Source organism: Ovis canadensis, chromosome 3 (assembly GCF_042477335.2).
Source record: "Ovis canadensis isolate MfBH-ARS-UI-01 breed Bighorn chromosome 3, ARS-UI_OviCan_v2, whole genome shotgun sequence".
Classification (NCBI taxonomy): domain Eukaryota; kingdom Metazoa; phylum Chordata; class Mammalia; order Artiodactyla; family Bovidae; genus Ovis; species Ovis canadensis.
Window position 1 is genome coordinate 31655716 of NC_091247.1, and position 18255 is coordinate 31673970.

Genomic DNA, 18255 nt, shown 5'->3' on the forward strand with positions numbered 1-18255 from the left:
TAAAAGATTTTTTACATCCTTAAAAGCATGAATAACAAATTAGAACCAAATCTCTTAAATAAAAAAGGATATTTAGCAGTTTAAATTGAAGTCTATGTGTACATCTTCAGAATATTTTATTCTACCCAATTTCCTGACATAATTTCTCAGTCTTTTCTAATAGTTAACTAGCTAACCACCTCATGATCAGACACAATTAATCTGATCATAAAAATAAATTATCAAGTTTACCATTTCAAAAATACCACATCACTGAGTCAAAGAAACACTTCACTGAAACTGTGCTTTCAAAGACTAAACAACATACAGTATCAAACTCAATGCTATTAGGAGACCAAATTAAGCAAAATCTAGTTGGGCAAGCCACTTGTATATTCAAGGCCTGCATAAAGAATCTCTCATCCTACCTCTGAGTCTTAAATGCTGAAATATAAACTTCAAGTACCACAGCTTTTGAGCTCTAAATAATAAACTTTCATTCCTAATTCTCATTGATAGAACATATCAAATAAATATACATGAAACATTTATAAATAATATTTAGATTTATAATTACTTACTAATTGAAATTTGATAAATTAACAATAACAATAATAAACATCTAGCATTACTAACCTTGGAGGCTGAATTTTAAATTTTTCAAAAATTTCTGGATACAAAAGTGGGAATACCACCATTTCCTTTAGTGCATGAATATGATGACTCAATCCACCTATGCTATCAAACCGCACCTTGGAAAGAAGGGGAAATGTTTAGTACAAAATAATTTTAATTGTATATAGGTTTCTTTTTAATTTATGAGATAATGATTGCAAAATACATGCCTTCAGCAGGAACTGAAGTTTAAATATAAAGTTCATATATAAACAGAATTCAAAAAATTACACTTTAGGGAATCCCTTGGCAGTATGGTGGTTAGGACGCCACACTTCCACTGCAGGGAGCATGGATTCAATCCTTGATGGGGGAACTAAGACCCCACAAGCTGCGTGACAAAAAAAAAAGAGGTATTTCTAGAAAACCATTTACAAAACTTACTGATTTATCAATATTCATTGGATCAACATCAGCCAAGCTTGCACCCACTTTAACACGTTCTCGGAGAATACCACCAGCTAAATCTTCTGCTCTTAAGTTCATAGGCAAACACCTGAAATTCATAAACATTTAAGTAGATAGCATTAAAAAGTTACATGTTTTTAATATCATAAACAAGTTTTAAAGCTTTGACACATTTTTAAATTTTTTTTATTGAAGGATAATTGCTTTACAGAATTTTGTTGTTTTCTGTCAAACCTCAACATCAATCAGCCATCAGTTCAGTTCAGTCGCTCAGTAGTGTCCGACTCTTTGCGACCCCATGAATTGCAGCACGCCAGGCCTCCCTGTCCATCACCAACTCCTGGAGTTCACTCAGACTCGCGTCCATCAAGTCAGTGATCCCATCCAGCCATCTCATCCTCTGTCGTCCCCTTCTCCTGCCCCCAATCCCTCCCAGCCTCAGAGTCTTTTCCAATGAGTCAACTCTTCACATGAGGTGGCCAAAGTACTGGAGTTTCAGCTTTAGCATCATTCCTTCCAAAGAAATCTCAGGGCTGATCTTCAGAATGGACTGGTTGGATCTCCTTGCAGTCCAAGGGACTCAAGAGTCTTCTCCAACACCGCAGTTCAAAAGCATCAATTCTTCGGTGCTCAGCCTTCTTCACAGTCCTACCAACTCTCACATCCATACATGACTACTGAAAAACCATAGCCTTGACTAGACGGACCTTAGTCGGCAAAGTAATGTCTCTGCTTTGGAATATGCTATCTAGATTGGTCATAACTTTTCTTCCAAGGAGTAAGTGTCTTTTAATTTCATGGCTCTAATCACCATCTGCAATGATTTTGGAGCCCCAAAAAATAAAGTCTGACACTGTTTCCACTGTTTCCCCTTCTATTTCCCATGAAGTGATGGGACTGGATGCCATGATCTTCCTTTTCTGAATGTTGAGTTTTAAGCCAACTTTTTCACTCTTCTCTTTTACTTTCATCAAGAGGCTTTTTAGTTCCTCTTCACTTTCTGCCATAAGGGTGTTGTCATCTGCATATCTGAGGTTATTGATATTTCTCCCGGCAATCTTGATTCCAGCTTCTGCTTCTTCCAGTCCAGCCTTTCTCATGATGTACTCTGCATAGAAGTTAAATAAGCAGGGTGACAATATACAGCCTTGACGTACGCCTTTTCCTATTTGGAACCAGTCTGTTGTTCCATGTCCACTTCTAACTGTTGCTTCGTGGCCTGCATACAGATTTCTCAAGAGGCAGGTCAGGTGGTCTGGTATTCCCGTCTCTTTCAGAATTTTCCACAGTTTATTGTGATCCACACAGTCAAAGGCTTTGGCATAGTCAATCAAGCAGAAATAGATGTTTTTCTGGAACTCTCTTGCTTTTTCCATGATCCAGTGGATGTTGGCAATTTGATCTCTGGTTCCTCTGCCTTTTCTAAAACCAGCTTGAACATCAGGAAGTTCACGGTTCACGTATTGCTGAAGCCTGGCTTGCAGAATTTTGAGCATTACTTTACTAGCGTGTGAGATGAGTGCAATTGTGCGGTAGTTTGAGCATTCTTTGGCATTGCCTTTCTTTGGGATTGGAATCAAAACTGACCTTTTCCAGTCCTGTGGCCACTGATGAGTTTTCCAAATTTGCTGGCATAGTGAGTGCAGCACTTTCACAGCATCATCCTTCAGGATTTGAAATAGCTCAGCTGGAATTCCATCACCTCCACTAGCTTTGTTCATAGTGATGCTTTCTAAGGCCCACTTGACTTCACATTCCAGGATGTCTGGCTCTAGATGAGTGATCACACCATCATGATTATCTGGGTCGTGAGTATCTTTTTTGTACAGTTCTGTGTATTCTCGCCATCTCTTCTTAATATCTTCTGCTTCTGTTAGGTCCATACCATTTCTGTCCTTTATCGAGCCCATCTTTGCATGAAATGTTCTCTCGGTATCTCTAATTTTCTTGAAGAGCTCTCTAGTCTTTCCCATTCTGTTCTTTTCCTCTATTTCTTTGCATTGAGTGCTGAAGAAGGCTTTCTTATCTCTTCTTGCTATTTTTTGGAACTCTGCATTCAGATGCTTATATCTTCCCTTTTCTCCTTGGCTTTTCACTTCTCTTGTTTTCATAGCTATTTGTAAGGCTTCCCCAGACAGCCATTTTGCTTTTTTGCATTTCTTTTCCATGGGGATGGTCTTGATCCCTGTCTCCTGTACAGTGTCACGAACCTCATTCCATAGTTCATCAGGCACTCTATCTATCAGATCTAGGCCCTTAAATCTATTTCTCACTTCCACTGTATAATCATAAGGGATTTGATTTAGGTCATACCTGAATGGTCTAGCGGTTTTCCCTGCTTTCTTCAATTTCAGTCTGAATTTGGTAATAAGGAGTTCATGATCTGAGCCACAGTCAGCTCCCGGTCTTGTTTTTGTTGACTGTATAGAGCTTCTCCATCTTTTGCTACAGAGAATATAATCAATCTGATTTCGGTGTTGACCATCTGGTGATGTCCATGTGTAGAGTCTTCTCTTGTGTTGTTGGAAGAGGGTGTTTGCTATGACCAGTGCATTTTCTTGGCAAAACTCTATTAGGCTTTGCCCTGCTTCATTCCGCATTCCAAGGCCAAATTTGCCTGTTACTCCAGGTGTTTTTTGACTCCCTACTTTTGCATTCTAGTCCCCTATAATGAAAAGGGCATCTTTTTTGTGTGTTAGTTCTAAAAGGTCTTGTAGGTCTAGGTATACATATATCCCCTCCTTTTTGAACCTCCCTCCCATCTCCCTCCCCATCCCAACCCTCTAAGTTGATACAGAGCCCCTGTTCCCTGAGCCATACAGGAAATTCCCACTGGCTATCTATTTTACATATGGTAATATAAGTTTCTGTGTTATTCTTTCCATACATCTCATCCTCTCCTCCTCTCTCCCCATGTCCATAAGTCTCTTCTCTGTCTGTGTTTCTCTGTCGCTGCCCTGTAAGTAAATTCTTCAGTACCATTCTTCTAGATTCCATATATATGTGCTGCTGCTGCTGCTGCTGCTGCTGCTGCTAATCGCTTCAGTCATGTCCAACTCTGTACAAACCAATAGATGGCAGCATGTTAGAATACGATATTTATCTTTCTCTTTCTGACTCACTTCACTCTGTATAATAGGTTCTAGGTTCATCCACATCATCAGAACTGACTCAAATGTGTTCCTTTTATGGCTGAGTAATATTCCATTGTGTATATGCACCACAACTTCTTTATCCATTCATCTGTCAATGGACATCTAGGTTGCTTCCATGTTCTAGCTATTGTAAATAGTGCTGCCTTGAACAATGGAATACACGTGTCTTTTTCAATTTTGGTCTCCTCAGGGTATATGCCTAGGAGTGAGATTGCTGGGTCATATGGTGGTTTTATTCCTAGTTTTTTAAGGAATCTCCATACCATCTTCCATAGTGGCTGTATCAATTTACATTCCCACCAACAGTGCAAGAGAGTTCCCTTTTCTCCACACCCCCTCCAGCATTTATTGTTTGTACACTTTTTGATGATAGCTATTCTGACTGGTGTGAGGTGATACCTCATTGTACTTTTGATTTGCTTTCTCTCATAACGACCGATGTTGAGCATCTTTTCATATGTTTGTTAGCCATCTATATGTCTTCTTTGGAGAAATGTCTGTTTAGGTCTTTTTCCCACTTTTTGATAGAGTTTTTTTTTTTTTTTCTGGCATTGAGTTATATGAGCTGCTTGTATATTTTGGAAATTAATCCTTTGTCAGTTGTTTCATTTGCTATTATTTTCTCCCATTCTGAGGGTTGTCTTTTCACCTTGCTTATAGTTTCCTTTGCTGTGCAAAAGCTTTTAAGTTTAATCAGCTCCCACTTGCTTACTTTTGTTTTTAGTTCCGTTACTCTCGGAGGTAGGTAATAGAGGATCTTGCTTTGATTTATGTCGTCGAGTGTTCTGCCTATGTTTTCCTCTAAGAGTTTTATAGTTTCTGGTCTTACATTTAGGTCTTTAATCCATTTTGAGTTTATCTTTGTGTATGGTGTTAGAAAGCATTGTAATTTCATTATTTTACATGTAGCTGTCCAGTTTTCCCAGCACCATTTATTGAAGAGGCTGTCTTTACCCCATTACATAGTCTTGCCTTCTTTGTCAAAAATAAGGTACCCACAGGTGCATGGGTTTATTTCTGGGCTTTCTATCTTGTTCCACTGGTCTACATTTCTGGTTTTATGCCAGTACCATACTGTCTTGATGAGTGTAGCTTTGTAGTATAATCTGAAGTCAGGAAGGTTGATTCCTCCAGCTCCATTCTTCTTTCTCAAGACTGCTTTGGCTATGGGGAGGTCTTCTGTGTTTCCATATGAATTGTAAAATTTTTTTGTTCTAGTTCTATGAAAGATGCTATTGGTAATATGATAGGGATAGCACTGAATCTGTAGACTGCATTTGGTAGTATAGCCATTTTCACAATATTGATTCTTCCTACCCAGGAACATGGAATATACCTCCATCTGTTTATATCATCTGCTTTGACACATTTTTATCTTTCTCCCTTTTCTCATAACCCAGAAAATGACAAGAGATTTCATATATTCAATCTACTTTTCCTAAATTCTTTTCAACAGATCAGAAATAAATTTATTCACAAGACAAAGCAATTAAGATCATAAATCTATTTGTCCAAAGAGTCTAACCTAGTCTAAATAAGAAAACTTAACAAACCTGATATTCTATAAGCATAAAATAAAAATAGACCTACTATATATACACTATTATATATGACATTAAGTAAACTCAAGCTTTATTATGATATTTAAATTTATCCTTAGTTATTATGTATGTCAATCAGAATACATGATTGAAGAAATAAGTTTCCTTTCTTTTAATTCAAGAGAAAGCAATTTTCAAAACTGTTTTGAAAATTAAGCCTTATTTTTTGTGTAGGTACCTTAGAATACATCTTTAGCTACTTAAAATCCTATATGATATTAATTATCCCTAAGAAAATACAATCTACTCCCTCTTTTAATATTGCATAAACACCAAAAGATGACATAAATAGTCTCAAAAAAGTATAGGTTCTATAATGAATGTAACTTCACTGATATTTCTAAATCTGAACTTACTTTAAGAACTTCCAAAGCAGGTATCAGAATAGCTCAAATTAAAGAGGCATTACACTCTTTTATTTAAACTTGGATTTTCATTACATTTTCTTTCTGTCATCCAAACAAGGAACTCTTTCTAGCAAATAATCTACACCAATCCAAACTTGTTTCCAAGACCAGCTAACTGAAAACTTGGTATTTCTACAGTAAATATATAATGCTAAAGTATAGAAATGCTTTGTTAAATATAAAATTTCTAAATATAATTTATCTTAAATATTATACATATAAGCTAGAACATTAACTTAAATTTTAAAGGATAAATTATAATTTGATGCTCTACTGGGCAAAATAATGATTCTCTCCCCCACTGAAAACTCTCAAGATTTTAGTGAGCCATGTAATAATGAGTCACTCTACTTAAGCAAAGATCACCAGAGGCATTCACTAAACCAAAACTATAACAAGGTTTCCAATAAAACCCAAGCACTCCTGAAACAATTCTATTTAAAATCAAGTCTTACTCTTGAGTGCTATGATCATTTTAACCATCTAAAATCAGCCTCATTAAATGGATTTGGATTAGAGGAGTGGGCTTCCCTGGTGGCTCAGAGGTTAAACCATCTGCCTGCAAGGTGGGAGACCCAGGTTCAATCCCTGGGTCAGGAAGCTCCCCTGGAGACAGAAATGGCAACCCACTCCAGTATTCTTGCCTGGAGAATCCCATGGACGGAGGAGTCTGGTAGGTTCTAGTCCACAGGGTCTCAAAGAGTCGGACACGACTGGGTGACTTCACTTTCACTTTCTTTCTTTACTGAAGAAGAGACTGTCATAGAGGTTGGACTCTTCCCCTGGTTCTATCTTTATCTTTCCACACTGTTTTATTGAGTACTAACACAGTTAAGTAATTTATAGGAAGTTTCCCATGGTTAGATTTCTACTCTAAAAATTACTATGTAAAAACCAAGTTAGTGTATTACTCTAATGTGTTGAGTATCACTGTGAGCAAAATACTGGTACAGGTAAGAATCACAAAGTTTAAACTGTTATTCCTTTTTTCTACCATGGAAGAAACAATTAAAAATTTACTAACCTATTTCTTGCTCTTGCCATGCTCTTTGATTTCCTTCTTTCAAATCGTTCTTCATCAGAAGAAGTTGTGTCACTACTGTGAATAGCATGCTTCTTTCTCCTATTTAGAGAGTAAAATCCTCAAAATCATTACAGCAGCAAAGGGCTTTTAAAAAGCACCATTCTGAGCACTGTTTTATTTTATACTGTTAGCTCAGTATAAAATACACACATTCACTCATTCATCTGGCAAATATTTATTAAGATCCTTATACTCATGCAATTTACAACAGAAGGAAAGAAAAGGAGGAGAATGAGGTTATAATTTTTTAAATAGGGTAGTTTAGAAAGCCATCAAACAACAAATTTAATTTGCATCCAAATTTAGGGAATGTCTATCACTGACTGATAAATAGTATCAAAATCTTAGAAAAGGAACGCTTATCCTTTTCTCTTATTTTCCCATTTCCCAAACAATCATAAACAGTACAGACGCTAAAAAAAAATAATACATCAGTTTATGGGAAGACAAGAGTTTCCACTTTTGACTTAAGATACTTATATCCTGTCTGAATTTCTTGTAAAACATACTTTTGAAGAAAAGTTTACAATCATAACTACTATGGAATGAAAGTATCAAAGTAAAATCCTTGAGGAAAAACAATACTCAATAAATCTAATTATTAAAATAATTGATGACATCTCTAAGATACCTAGAAAATATGGTATCATACAAAATGGAATCACTATAAATTAATTTACTTGAAACTTAGAATGGCCTTCAAGAATGGTGTACACCCTGTGCAACTCTATTCAACTCCAATTCCCTCAGTAGCAAACCCAGATTTTCCCCAGCTCATTAAGACTTTTAACCTGTCTAATATTCCTTCTCCTGATTAACAGGAGTCTTTTCATTTCATCCTGTATCAGATTTTAATGTTTCCCAAGACCCTAGGAAGATTGTTGCAATAGTTACCTACTCAATCTTTGCAATTTTGATTTTACTTTCTCTCTGACTTCTTTCTCTCCTTAAGAAAAAATGCCTGTTTTCAAGTTCATTTACTCTATGTGTGTGTGTTGTGAGCCTAATATATAAAAATATAATATATCAGCTCTAATGAAGTGATCAGAAGCAATAGTGTACATACTGGGCTAAGGCAATGACTCCAGATGATAACTTGAATTCACAAGAATAAACAAAGAGACCCAGAATAATAAAATAAAAGTTATTATCCAAAAGCTATAAGCATACACTTGATTGCCTTTCTTCTCTCAACTTTTTAAATAAAACAGAATTATAAAAATAATTCTAATAACATATTGCTAGGTTTATTAAATGTATCAGAATACCACAAAAGGCAGAATGGACCATAAAGGGAAGGGCCCACTTCATACACAAAATAAAGTCAAAATGGATTAAAGACCGAAACATAGAGCTAAATCTATAAAACTCTTAGAAGAAAACACAGGAATAAATCTTCATGATCACAAATTTGGCAATGGATTCTTAGATATGACATCAAAAACATGAACATAACAAAGATAAATAAAACCTCATCAAAATTAAAGTTCTTTTTGCTCCAGAGAACATCATCAAGAAAGCAAGACAATCCACAAAACAGTATAAAATATTTACAAATCAAATATCTGATAAGGAATTTGAATACAGAATATATAAAGAGCCCTTAAAAGTCAGTAAGAAAAAGACAACCCAATTTTTAAACAGGCACAGGACACAAAGACAGTTCTCAAAGGAAAGTATTAAAATGGCCAATAAGCACTTGAAAAGATGCCTCATATCATCAAAAATTATAATGAGATACATTTTATATTCATCAAGATGACCAGAATCAAAAAGTGAGACAATACTAAGCTTTGAAGAGAACTGGAAAGGCTATACACTGATGGAGAGAATGTAAAATGGTATAGTCACTTTGGAAAACATTGAAGCAGTTCTTAAATGATTAAGCATAAAGTTATCACATGGCCCAGTAATTCTACCCCAAGGGATATACTCAAGAGAAATAAAAACATACATCCAGGAATTCCTGGCAGGCCAGTGGTTAGGACTCTGAGATTTCACTGCCAAGGATGCAGGCTCAATCCCTTGTCAGGGAACTAAGATCCTACAAACCATGCGGCATAGTCAAAAACAACCACAAAAAAAACAAAACAAAACAAAAATCCTCTAAGCCTCAATGACAAGATTATTAACAACCACAAACTGTCTAAGATATAAAATATATCTTTCTTAAGCATCAATCTTACAGACGACATGCTAGAGGCATTCCCAATAAAGAAGTGGGGTACAATTAATATACAAAAATTAACTGTTTGCATATATACAAACAGCCATCTGAGAAAAAAATATAAGAATAAAAAAAAAAGGACAAGGACATCTTTTATGTAATATAATATTTATACATTGTACATAATTTGGTAATAAATGGGGCAACTGTAATCAATGGAGAAAACACAGATTCACTCAATAAATGAGGTTGGAAAAACTCATTTTCCACCTGGGAAAAAAGCTGGATCCATACTACAAATCTCACACAAGAATAAAATTCAGATGGGTCAAAATTAGAGTAAAATATGAAACATTAAAAATAAACAAAGGAGCTATATGCATAACTGATTCACTCTGCTATACACCTGAAACTAACACAACACTGTAATCAACTATACTCCAATAAAAATTTTAAAAAAGAAAACCATCAGTATTCTAAACCAAATAAAAATAAACAAAGGTGAACTTCCTTAACACTCTGGATTTGGGAAGGCTTTTCTAACTATGATTCAAAATCTAAAAATATTGTAATCGTTGTTCAGTCACTCAGTCATGTCCAACCCTTTGCAACCCCCTGGACTATAGCACACCAGGCTCCTCTAAACAGGAGCCCACTGGGTTCCTCTGTCCATGGGATTTCCCAGGCAAGAATACTGGAGGGGGTTGCCATTTCCTCCTCCAGGGCATCTTCCTGATCCAGAAATTGAACCTGCACCTTCTGCTTGGCAAGCAGGTTGTTTACCACTGAGTCAACTGGGAAGCCCCTCTAAAAAAACATAGTAGGCTGATAAATTTGACTACATAAAAATAAAAACTTTCTGGTAAAGACAATCAAAAGCAAAGTTAAAACACAAACTAAGAACTGAGAAAAAAGACTGGCAATTTGTGACAAAGGACTACTATACTACACAAAGAAAGAACTACTTGTTCAGTCACTCAGTTGTGTCTGGCTTTTTGCAACCCCAGGGACGGCAGCACACCAGGCTTCCCTGTCCTACACCAACTCCTGGAGCTTGCTCAAACTCATGTCCATTGAGTCAGTGATGCCATCCAACTATTTCATCCTCTGTCATCCCCTTATCCTCCTGCCTTCAATCTTTCCCAGCACCAGGGTCTTTTCTAATTAGTTGGCTCTTCACATCAGGTGGCCAAAGTATTGGAACTTCAGTTTTAGCATCAGTCCTTCTGATGGATATTCAGACTTGATCTCCTTTAGGATTGACTGGTTTGATCTCCTTGTAGTCCAAAGGACTCTCAAGAGTCTTCTCCAGCACCACAGTTCAAAAGCATCAATTCTTAGGCATTCAGCCTTCTTCATGGTCCAACTGTCAGACCCATACATGACTATTGGATAAACCATAGCTTTGACCATAGGGACCTTTTTCAGCAAAGTAATGTCTCTACTTTTTAATACTCTGTCTAGGTTTGTCATAGCTTTTCTTCCAAGGAGCAATGGCCTTGATTTCATGGCTGCAGTCACCATCTGCAGTGATTTTGGAGCCCAAGAAAATAAAGTCTGTCATGGTTCCCATTGATGCCCCATCTATTTGCCAGAAAGCGATGGGACTAAATGCCATGATCATTGTTTTTTTGAATGTTTAGTCTTAAGCCAGCTTTTTCACTCTCCTCTCACCTTCATCAAGAAGCTCTTTAGTTCCTCTTCACTTTCTACCATAACAGTATTGTCATCTGCATATCTGAGGTTACTGAAAGTGATTCCACCTTCTGCTTCATCCAGCTCGGCATTTCACATGATACATTCTGCCTATAAGTTAAATTAGCATGGTGACAATATACAGCTTTGATGTACTCCTTCCCCAGTTTTGAACCAGTCCATTGTTCCATGTCCAGTTCTAACTGTTTCTTCTTGACCTGCATACAGGTTTCTCAGGAGGCAGGTAAGGTGATCTGGTATTCCCATCTCTTGAAGAATTTTCCACAGTTTGTTGTGATCCAAACAAAGGCTTTAGGGTAGTCAATGAAACAGAAGTAGATGTTTTTCTGTAATTCTCTTGCTTTTTTGATGATCCAACGGATTTGGCAATTTTTTATCTCTGATTCCTCTGCCTTTTCTAAATCCAGCCTGAACATCTGGAAATTCTCGGTTCATGTACTGCTAAAAGCCTCACTTGGAGAATTGTGAGCATTACTTTGCTAGTGTGTGAGATGAATGCAATTGTGTGGTAGTTTGAACATTCTTTGGCATTGCCTTTCTTTGGGATTGGAATGAAAACTGACCTTTTCCAGTCCAGTGGTCACTGCTAAGTCTTCTAAATTTGCTGGCATATTGAGTGCAACACTTTAACAGCATCATCTTTTAGGATTTGAAGTAGCTCAGCTTGAATTCCACAACCTCCACTAGCTTTGTTCACAATGATGCTTCCTAAGACCCACTTGACTTCACACTCCAGGATATCTGGCTCTAGGTCACTGATCACACCATCATGGTTATCTGGCATTAAAGTCTTTTTTGTATAGCTCTGTATATTTACCACCTCTTCTTAATATCTTCTGTTTCTGTTAGGTCCATAATGTTTCTGTCCTTTATGGTGTCCATCTTTGCATGAAATGTTCCCTTGGTATCTCTAATTTTCTTGAAGAGATCTTTAGTCTTCCCATTCTATTGTTTTCTCTATTTCTTTGCATTGTTCACTTAGGAAGGCTTTCTCATGTATCCTTGCTCTTCTTTGGAACTCTGCATTCAAATGGATGTATCTTTCCTTTTCTCCTTTGCCTTTCACTTCTCTTCTCTCAGCTATTTCTAAGGCCTCCTCAGACAGCCATTTTGCCTTTTTGCATTTCTTTTTCTTGAGGATGGTTGTGATCACTGCCCCCTGTATAATGTCACAAACCTTCGTCCATAGTTCTTCAGGCACTCTGTCTATCAAATCTAATCCCTTGAATCTATCTGTCACTTAGACTGTATAATCATAAGGGATTTGATTTAGGTCATACCTACTAAAAGCAGATTAAAAGCAAGCAGATTCACATGGTCCTATAATTTTATAAATTGGCAATAGTTTAAAAAAAAAGAGCAAGAATCTATTATAAAATAGGCAAACTTTACAGACATTTCAGGGGAAAAAAAGTAAATGCCTTTTAAAAATACAGGAAAAAATACTCTTGTAAGAGATTCAAAAATAAACCAAGATTTCCTTCTCAATTCTCAGACTGGCAAAAATCCAAAAGTTTGAGAATGCATTTTGCTGGCAGAAATACAGAGAAGTAGGGACTTTCATACATTGCAGGGTGGACCACAAGCTGATTCAACAGCATTGAAGGTCATCAAATTACAATTTCACATTCTCTTTAACTCAGAGATTCCACTTCTATAAGTTTATCCTACAGACATATTTGTACACATGTAAAAGATGATTATGCAAGGGTATGCATTATAAACCATACATTGTAATAGCAAAACAGTGAAAACAACCTGATTCTCAATAAAGAAATAATTTTAAAATTACAGTATATCTATATTAAATACAGTAATGTTATAGAACTATAAATGTAAAATGTTGCTATGCTTAAATGAAAAGACAGTGAAAACAAATCCAGTGAAAAAACAAGGTATGAACAATGTGCACAGTATATTTTGGGTAAAAAGAAGGGATAACAATCAATATATGTATTTGTACACACATATATGTATGAACATATTCTCTAAGGACATACAATCTAATAAAAATGTTTCTGAGAGGCTACTGAGACTAGAAAACAGCTTTTAATGTTTATTTATTTATTTTTGAGCCATGGGAAATCGATTACCTTTTCAGAAAACACAGTAGAGAAGACAGTCTTTCAAAATCAAAACGCCTCTTTGTACATCTAATTGAAAGGGCAAAAGGAAACTAAAAGTAGCAAAGACTAACTGAATCAATTCTTCCAATGATAGCAATGTGAGTCTCTAGACTCAACTTACTAAGAGACCAGAAAGCTGTGCAGCTTTCGGGAACATAATTGTTAAAACAATAATCATTTCTGGCAAACTGAATCAGGAAGATAACAGTCACACTTAGGGTAAAACTATTAGTGACTAATTAAAGAAGATGCTATTTAGTTTTCACAGGCATTAACGACATTAAAACCTATATCCTCAATGTAATGCATTATACTACATAGTACTTAAGGAGATATCTAAATGAGAGATGGAAATATTTCCTCCTTTCAAAAACTAACAAAACATACCTGATATGACTTCTTCTTGCTGGAGATCTATGAATATCAAAAAGGGTATTTTCCCTCTTTTTTTGATGAGCTGGTACTTAAAGGAAAAAAAAGACAACACAGAAATAACTAATAATAAATTGATAAACTGATGTATTAAAGAAGCAGAAATCACTCCTGTTAATTTCCTGAATAGAAGCTGTCTTCAAGTTCTAAATGCTGTCTAAAGGAAGCACAACACAAATAAATACTCTGTGGTAAATACTATAAGCTGCAAATAAACATTAAAAAAAAAAATGTTAAACTAAATCTTTGTGACTTTAGGTTAAGCAAAGATTTCTTTGACACACCACCAAAACCCTAATCTATTAAAATGTTTTGATAAACTAAATCCATCAAAATTACAAATTCTGCTCTTTGAATGATAGTATTAAGAGAATTTTTTTCAAGAAGCTATCAACTGAGAAAATATTTGTAAATCACAATGACTGATATCCAGAGTACATAAGGAATTCTCAAAACTTCAGTAATAAAAAACCAAACAATTGAATTGAAAAAATTGGCAAAAGATTTGAATACTTCATAATCTTGGCAAATCAGCACATAAAAATATGCCAAACTTCACTAGTCATTAGCGAAATGTAAACTAAAACTATAATAAATATACATTTAAATTAATTTTTTTTAATGCCAAACCTAATGCCAGCAAATTTGGAAAACTCAGCAGTGACCAAGGACTGGAAAAAGTCAGTTTTCATTCCAGTCTCTAAGAAAGGCAATTCCAAATAACGCTCAAACTACCGCACAACTGCACTCATCTCACACACTAGTAAAGTAACGCTCAAAATTCTCCAAGCCAGGCTTCAGCAATATGTGAACTGTGAACTTCCAGATGTTCAAGCTGGTTTTAGAAAAGGCAGAGATCAAATTGCCAACATCCGCTGGATCATGGAAAAAGCAAGAGAGTTCCAGAAAAACATCTATTTCTGCTTTATTGACTATGCCAAAGCCTTTGACTGTGTGGATCACAATAAACTGTGGAAAATTCTGAAAGAGATGGGAATACTAGACCACCTGACCTGCCTCTTGAGAAATCTGTATGCAGATCAGGAAGCAACAGTTAGAAGTGGACATGGAACAACAGACTGGTTCCAAATAGGAAAAGGAGTACGTCAAGGCTATATATTGTCACCCTGCTTATTTAACTTATATGCAGAATACATCATGAGAAACGCTGGGCTGGAAGAAGCACAGCTGGAATCAAGATTGCCAGGAGAAATACCAATAACCACAGATATGCAGATGACACCACCCTTATGGCAGAAAGTGAAGAGGAACTAAAAAGCCTCTTGATGAAAGTGAAAGAGGAGAGTGAAAAAGTTGGCTTAAAGCTCAACATTCAGAAAACTAAGATCATGGCATCTGGTCCCATCAGTTTATGGGAAATAGATGGGGAAACAGTGGAAACAGTGTCAGACTTTATTTTTCTGGGCTCCAAAATCACTGCAGATGGTGACTGGAGCCATGAAATTAAAAGACGTTTACTCCTTGGAAGGAAAATTATGACCAACCTAGATAGCATATTCAAAAGCAGAGACATTACTTTGCCAACAAAGGTCCAATTAGTCAAGGCTATGGTTTTTCCAGTAGTCGTGTATGGATGTGAGAGTTGGACTGTGAAGAAGGCTGAGCGCTGAAGAATTGATGCCTTTGAACTGTGGTGTTGGAGAAGACTCTTGAGAGTCCCATGGACTGCAAGGAGATCCAACCAGTCCATTCTGAAGGAGATCAGTCCTGGGTGTTCTTTGGAAGGAATGATGCTAAAGCTGAAACTCCAGTACTTTGGCCACCTCATGTGATGAGCTGACTCACTGGAAAAGACTCTGATGCTGGGAGGGATTGGGGGCAGGAGGAGAAGGGGACAACAGAGGATGAAATGGCTGGATGGCATCACGGACTCGATGGACGCGAGTTTGAGTGAACTCCGGGAGTTGGTGATGGACAGGGAGGCCTGACGTGCTGCAATTCATGGGGTGGCAAAGAGTCAGACACAACTGAGTGACTGAACTGAAGTGAACTGAATGTTGACAAGAATATGAAGCAACTGATACTCATACACTGCTGGTGTTAATTGCTCAGTCGTGCCTGTCTCTTTGCAACCCCATGGACTGTATGTAGCCCACCAGGCTCCTCTGTCCATGGGATTCTCCAGGCAAGAATATTGGAGTGGGTTGCCATGCCCTTCCCCAAAAGATATTCACAACCCAGGAATCAAATCTAGGTCTCTCACATTGCAGGCAGATTCTTTACCATATGAACTACTGCCAAGGGATTCCATACACTGTTACTGAGAATGTAAATGGTATAATTACTTTGGAAGAGTTTTGTAATTCTTAGTAAGTTAAACATACACCTAATTTAAAAACCCAGCCTTCTACTTCTAGGTATTTATAAGAAAAATGAAAACATATGTCCAAACAAAGACTTGCAAACATATGTTCATAACAACTTATGTATTTATAATACCCAGACACCAGAAATGTCAACAATCCAAACGTCATCAACAAATGAATGGGTAAACAAATTATGATATACCCATACAATGGAATGCTACTTAGCAATAAAAAGAAAAATACTACTGTCATAGTCAACAACATGGATGAGTCTTACCGTTATCTTACTGAGTGAAATAAGTCAGACAAAAAGGAGTATATACTATATATAAAATTTGAGAAAATGTAAATTCATCCATGGTGACACAAAGCAGGTAAGATAAGTCACTGCCTGAGGGTTGGGAGAGGGAGGCAAAAGAAGGTTGAAATGAAATGAAAGTCAGTCAGTCGTGTCTAACTCTTTGCAACCCCATGGATTAGTCCATGGAATTCTCCAGGCCAGAATACTGGAGTGGGTATCCTTTCCCTTCTCCAGGGGATCTTCCCAACCCAGGATCAAACCCAGGTCTCCCGCATTGCAGGCAGATTCTTTGCCAGCTGAGCCACAAGGGTTAGGAGTACATTATAAACAGGCAGAAAGAAATTTGAGGGTGGAGAGGTTGATGAAAATGCTCATTATCTTGACTGTGGTGACAGTTCATAAGTAAATCCCTAAGGTATTCCCAACTTGCCAAATTGTACACATGAAGCATATGCAATGGCAATGGATTACATATATAACTCGTACCTCAAGAAAGCTTTAAAAAAAAAAAAACACTAGAAAAATGCCTCACAATCTTTTCTCTGTCCTAACACACCTGTCCTATTATTATCAGGGCTATCTGTGACAGTGATTCCTAACTGGAGTAGAATAATGTCTACATACTTGGGCGAGCTTCTAGTGAGGTAACTTTGATATTTCCAGAGAATCAATCACTGCTTTAGAGCATGAGAGTTTGAATCAAATGATCCATTATGCTAAATGAAAGTAGCAAGACACAAAAGGTCACATATAGGCAAATCGATGGAGACAGAAAGTGCATTAGTGATTGCCAAGGGCTGGGGGAATGGAAGTATAGAAGTAAGAAAATATTCCAGAATTAGACAGCGGTGATGACTGCATACCCTTGTAAATATACTAAAAACTCATAAATTGTACAGATAAAAAATAAGGAAAGCCTGGCAAAAATGGCAAATTTCATGATACGTGAACTAAATTTCAATATTCTAAAAACTGGAAGAAATCAATCATGATGGAATTTCCCAAGAGCTGGGGAAATAGTCAATAAAATAGAACCTATGGAACTGAATACTTGTCATCATATTTAAAAGTGTTAGGATAAACTGTTTCCTTCTCAAAACTAAAACAAAACACAAACCTAGCTTACCAGCTAAGCTGCCCTTTTGAGACTTTAGCTTAAATTACTTAACCACTTGGAACACAGAGAGGCTTGCCCTAAAGAACTGCTGCAAATCAAAGTACTCAATGAACAACAAAGTAATACAAAAGTATGAGCAGTATTTATTTTTAAATTTAGGATTATTTAAATAAAATGTGCATGCACTATGTAATTCTATATTGCAGTTGTATCCTCCAACATTCAGTCATGGTGTGAATAGAAGCATACATAAGGAAAGATATATGGAATCTGTAAAAGATTTTGTTCTTTTAAATTCAACAACACTAATTTTTTTCAAGGAACAGAGCAGAATAAGCTAATCTACCACAAAAAGGAAAGAAGTTATTTAGAGTCTCTTACCTATTGGAGGTGCTTGGTATCGGTCCACTGTTTTCCTTTGTCTCAAATTATATGGCCTATCATTTTCTTCTCCTTCTGCCTCTTCAACCTCTATATCTCCATCTTCCTCTTGAGATTCTATTTTCCCACACACAAAAGAAAAAAAAACTGCTTTAATCTACAAGGATTGGTCTACTCTAAAACTGAATATTTATATTTTATCTTTTACTCTTTCTACACAGGTGACATTTAAAAGTGTCAACACGGTATGATACAGCATAAATCAATGCAATTAAAAATGAAACTAGATGTAAAAGAAAATGTCCTTCCTACAAATAATATAGTTCTCTAATAAACATATCAATATTATCACAATTGAGCTCTTGATTCACCTATGACT

The 18255-nt window shown here is 36.4% G+C and overlaps 1 protein-coding gene across 4 annotated transcripts in view; it reads right to left on the reverse strand.

The window, feature by feature from the left end:
* Window positions 1-18255, reverse strand: part of ATAD2B (ATPase family AAA domain containing 2B) — a 127710-nt gene that overhangs the window by 82362 nt on the left and 27093 nt on the right. For all 4 annotated transcript variants that reach the window (XM_069582663.1, XM_069582664.1, XM_069582662.1 and 1 more), the window contains 5 exons: window positions 17877-17993; window positions 13706-13781; window positions 7250-7348; window positions 1039-1150; window positions 616-731 (listed from right to left, as the gene is read on the reverse strand). In XM_069582663.1, the coding sequence (XP_069438764.1) occupies window positions 616-731; window positions 1039-1150; window positions 7250-7348; window positions 13706-13781; window positions 17877-17993 (520 nt within the window). The remainder of the gene's footprint in view (window positions 1-615; window positions 732-1038; window positions 1151-7249; window positions 7349-13705; window positions 13782-17876; window positions 17994-18255) is intronic.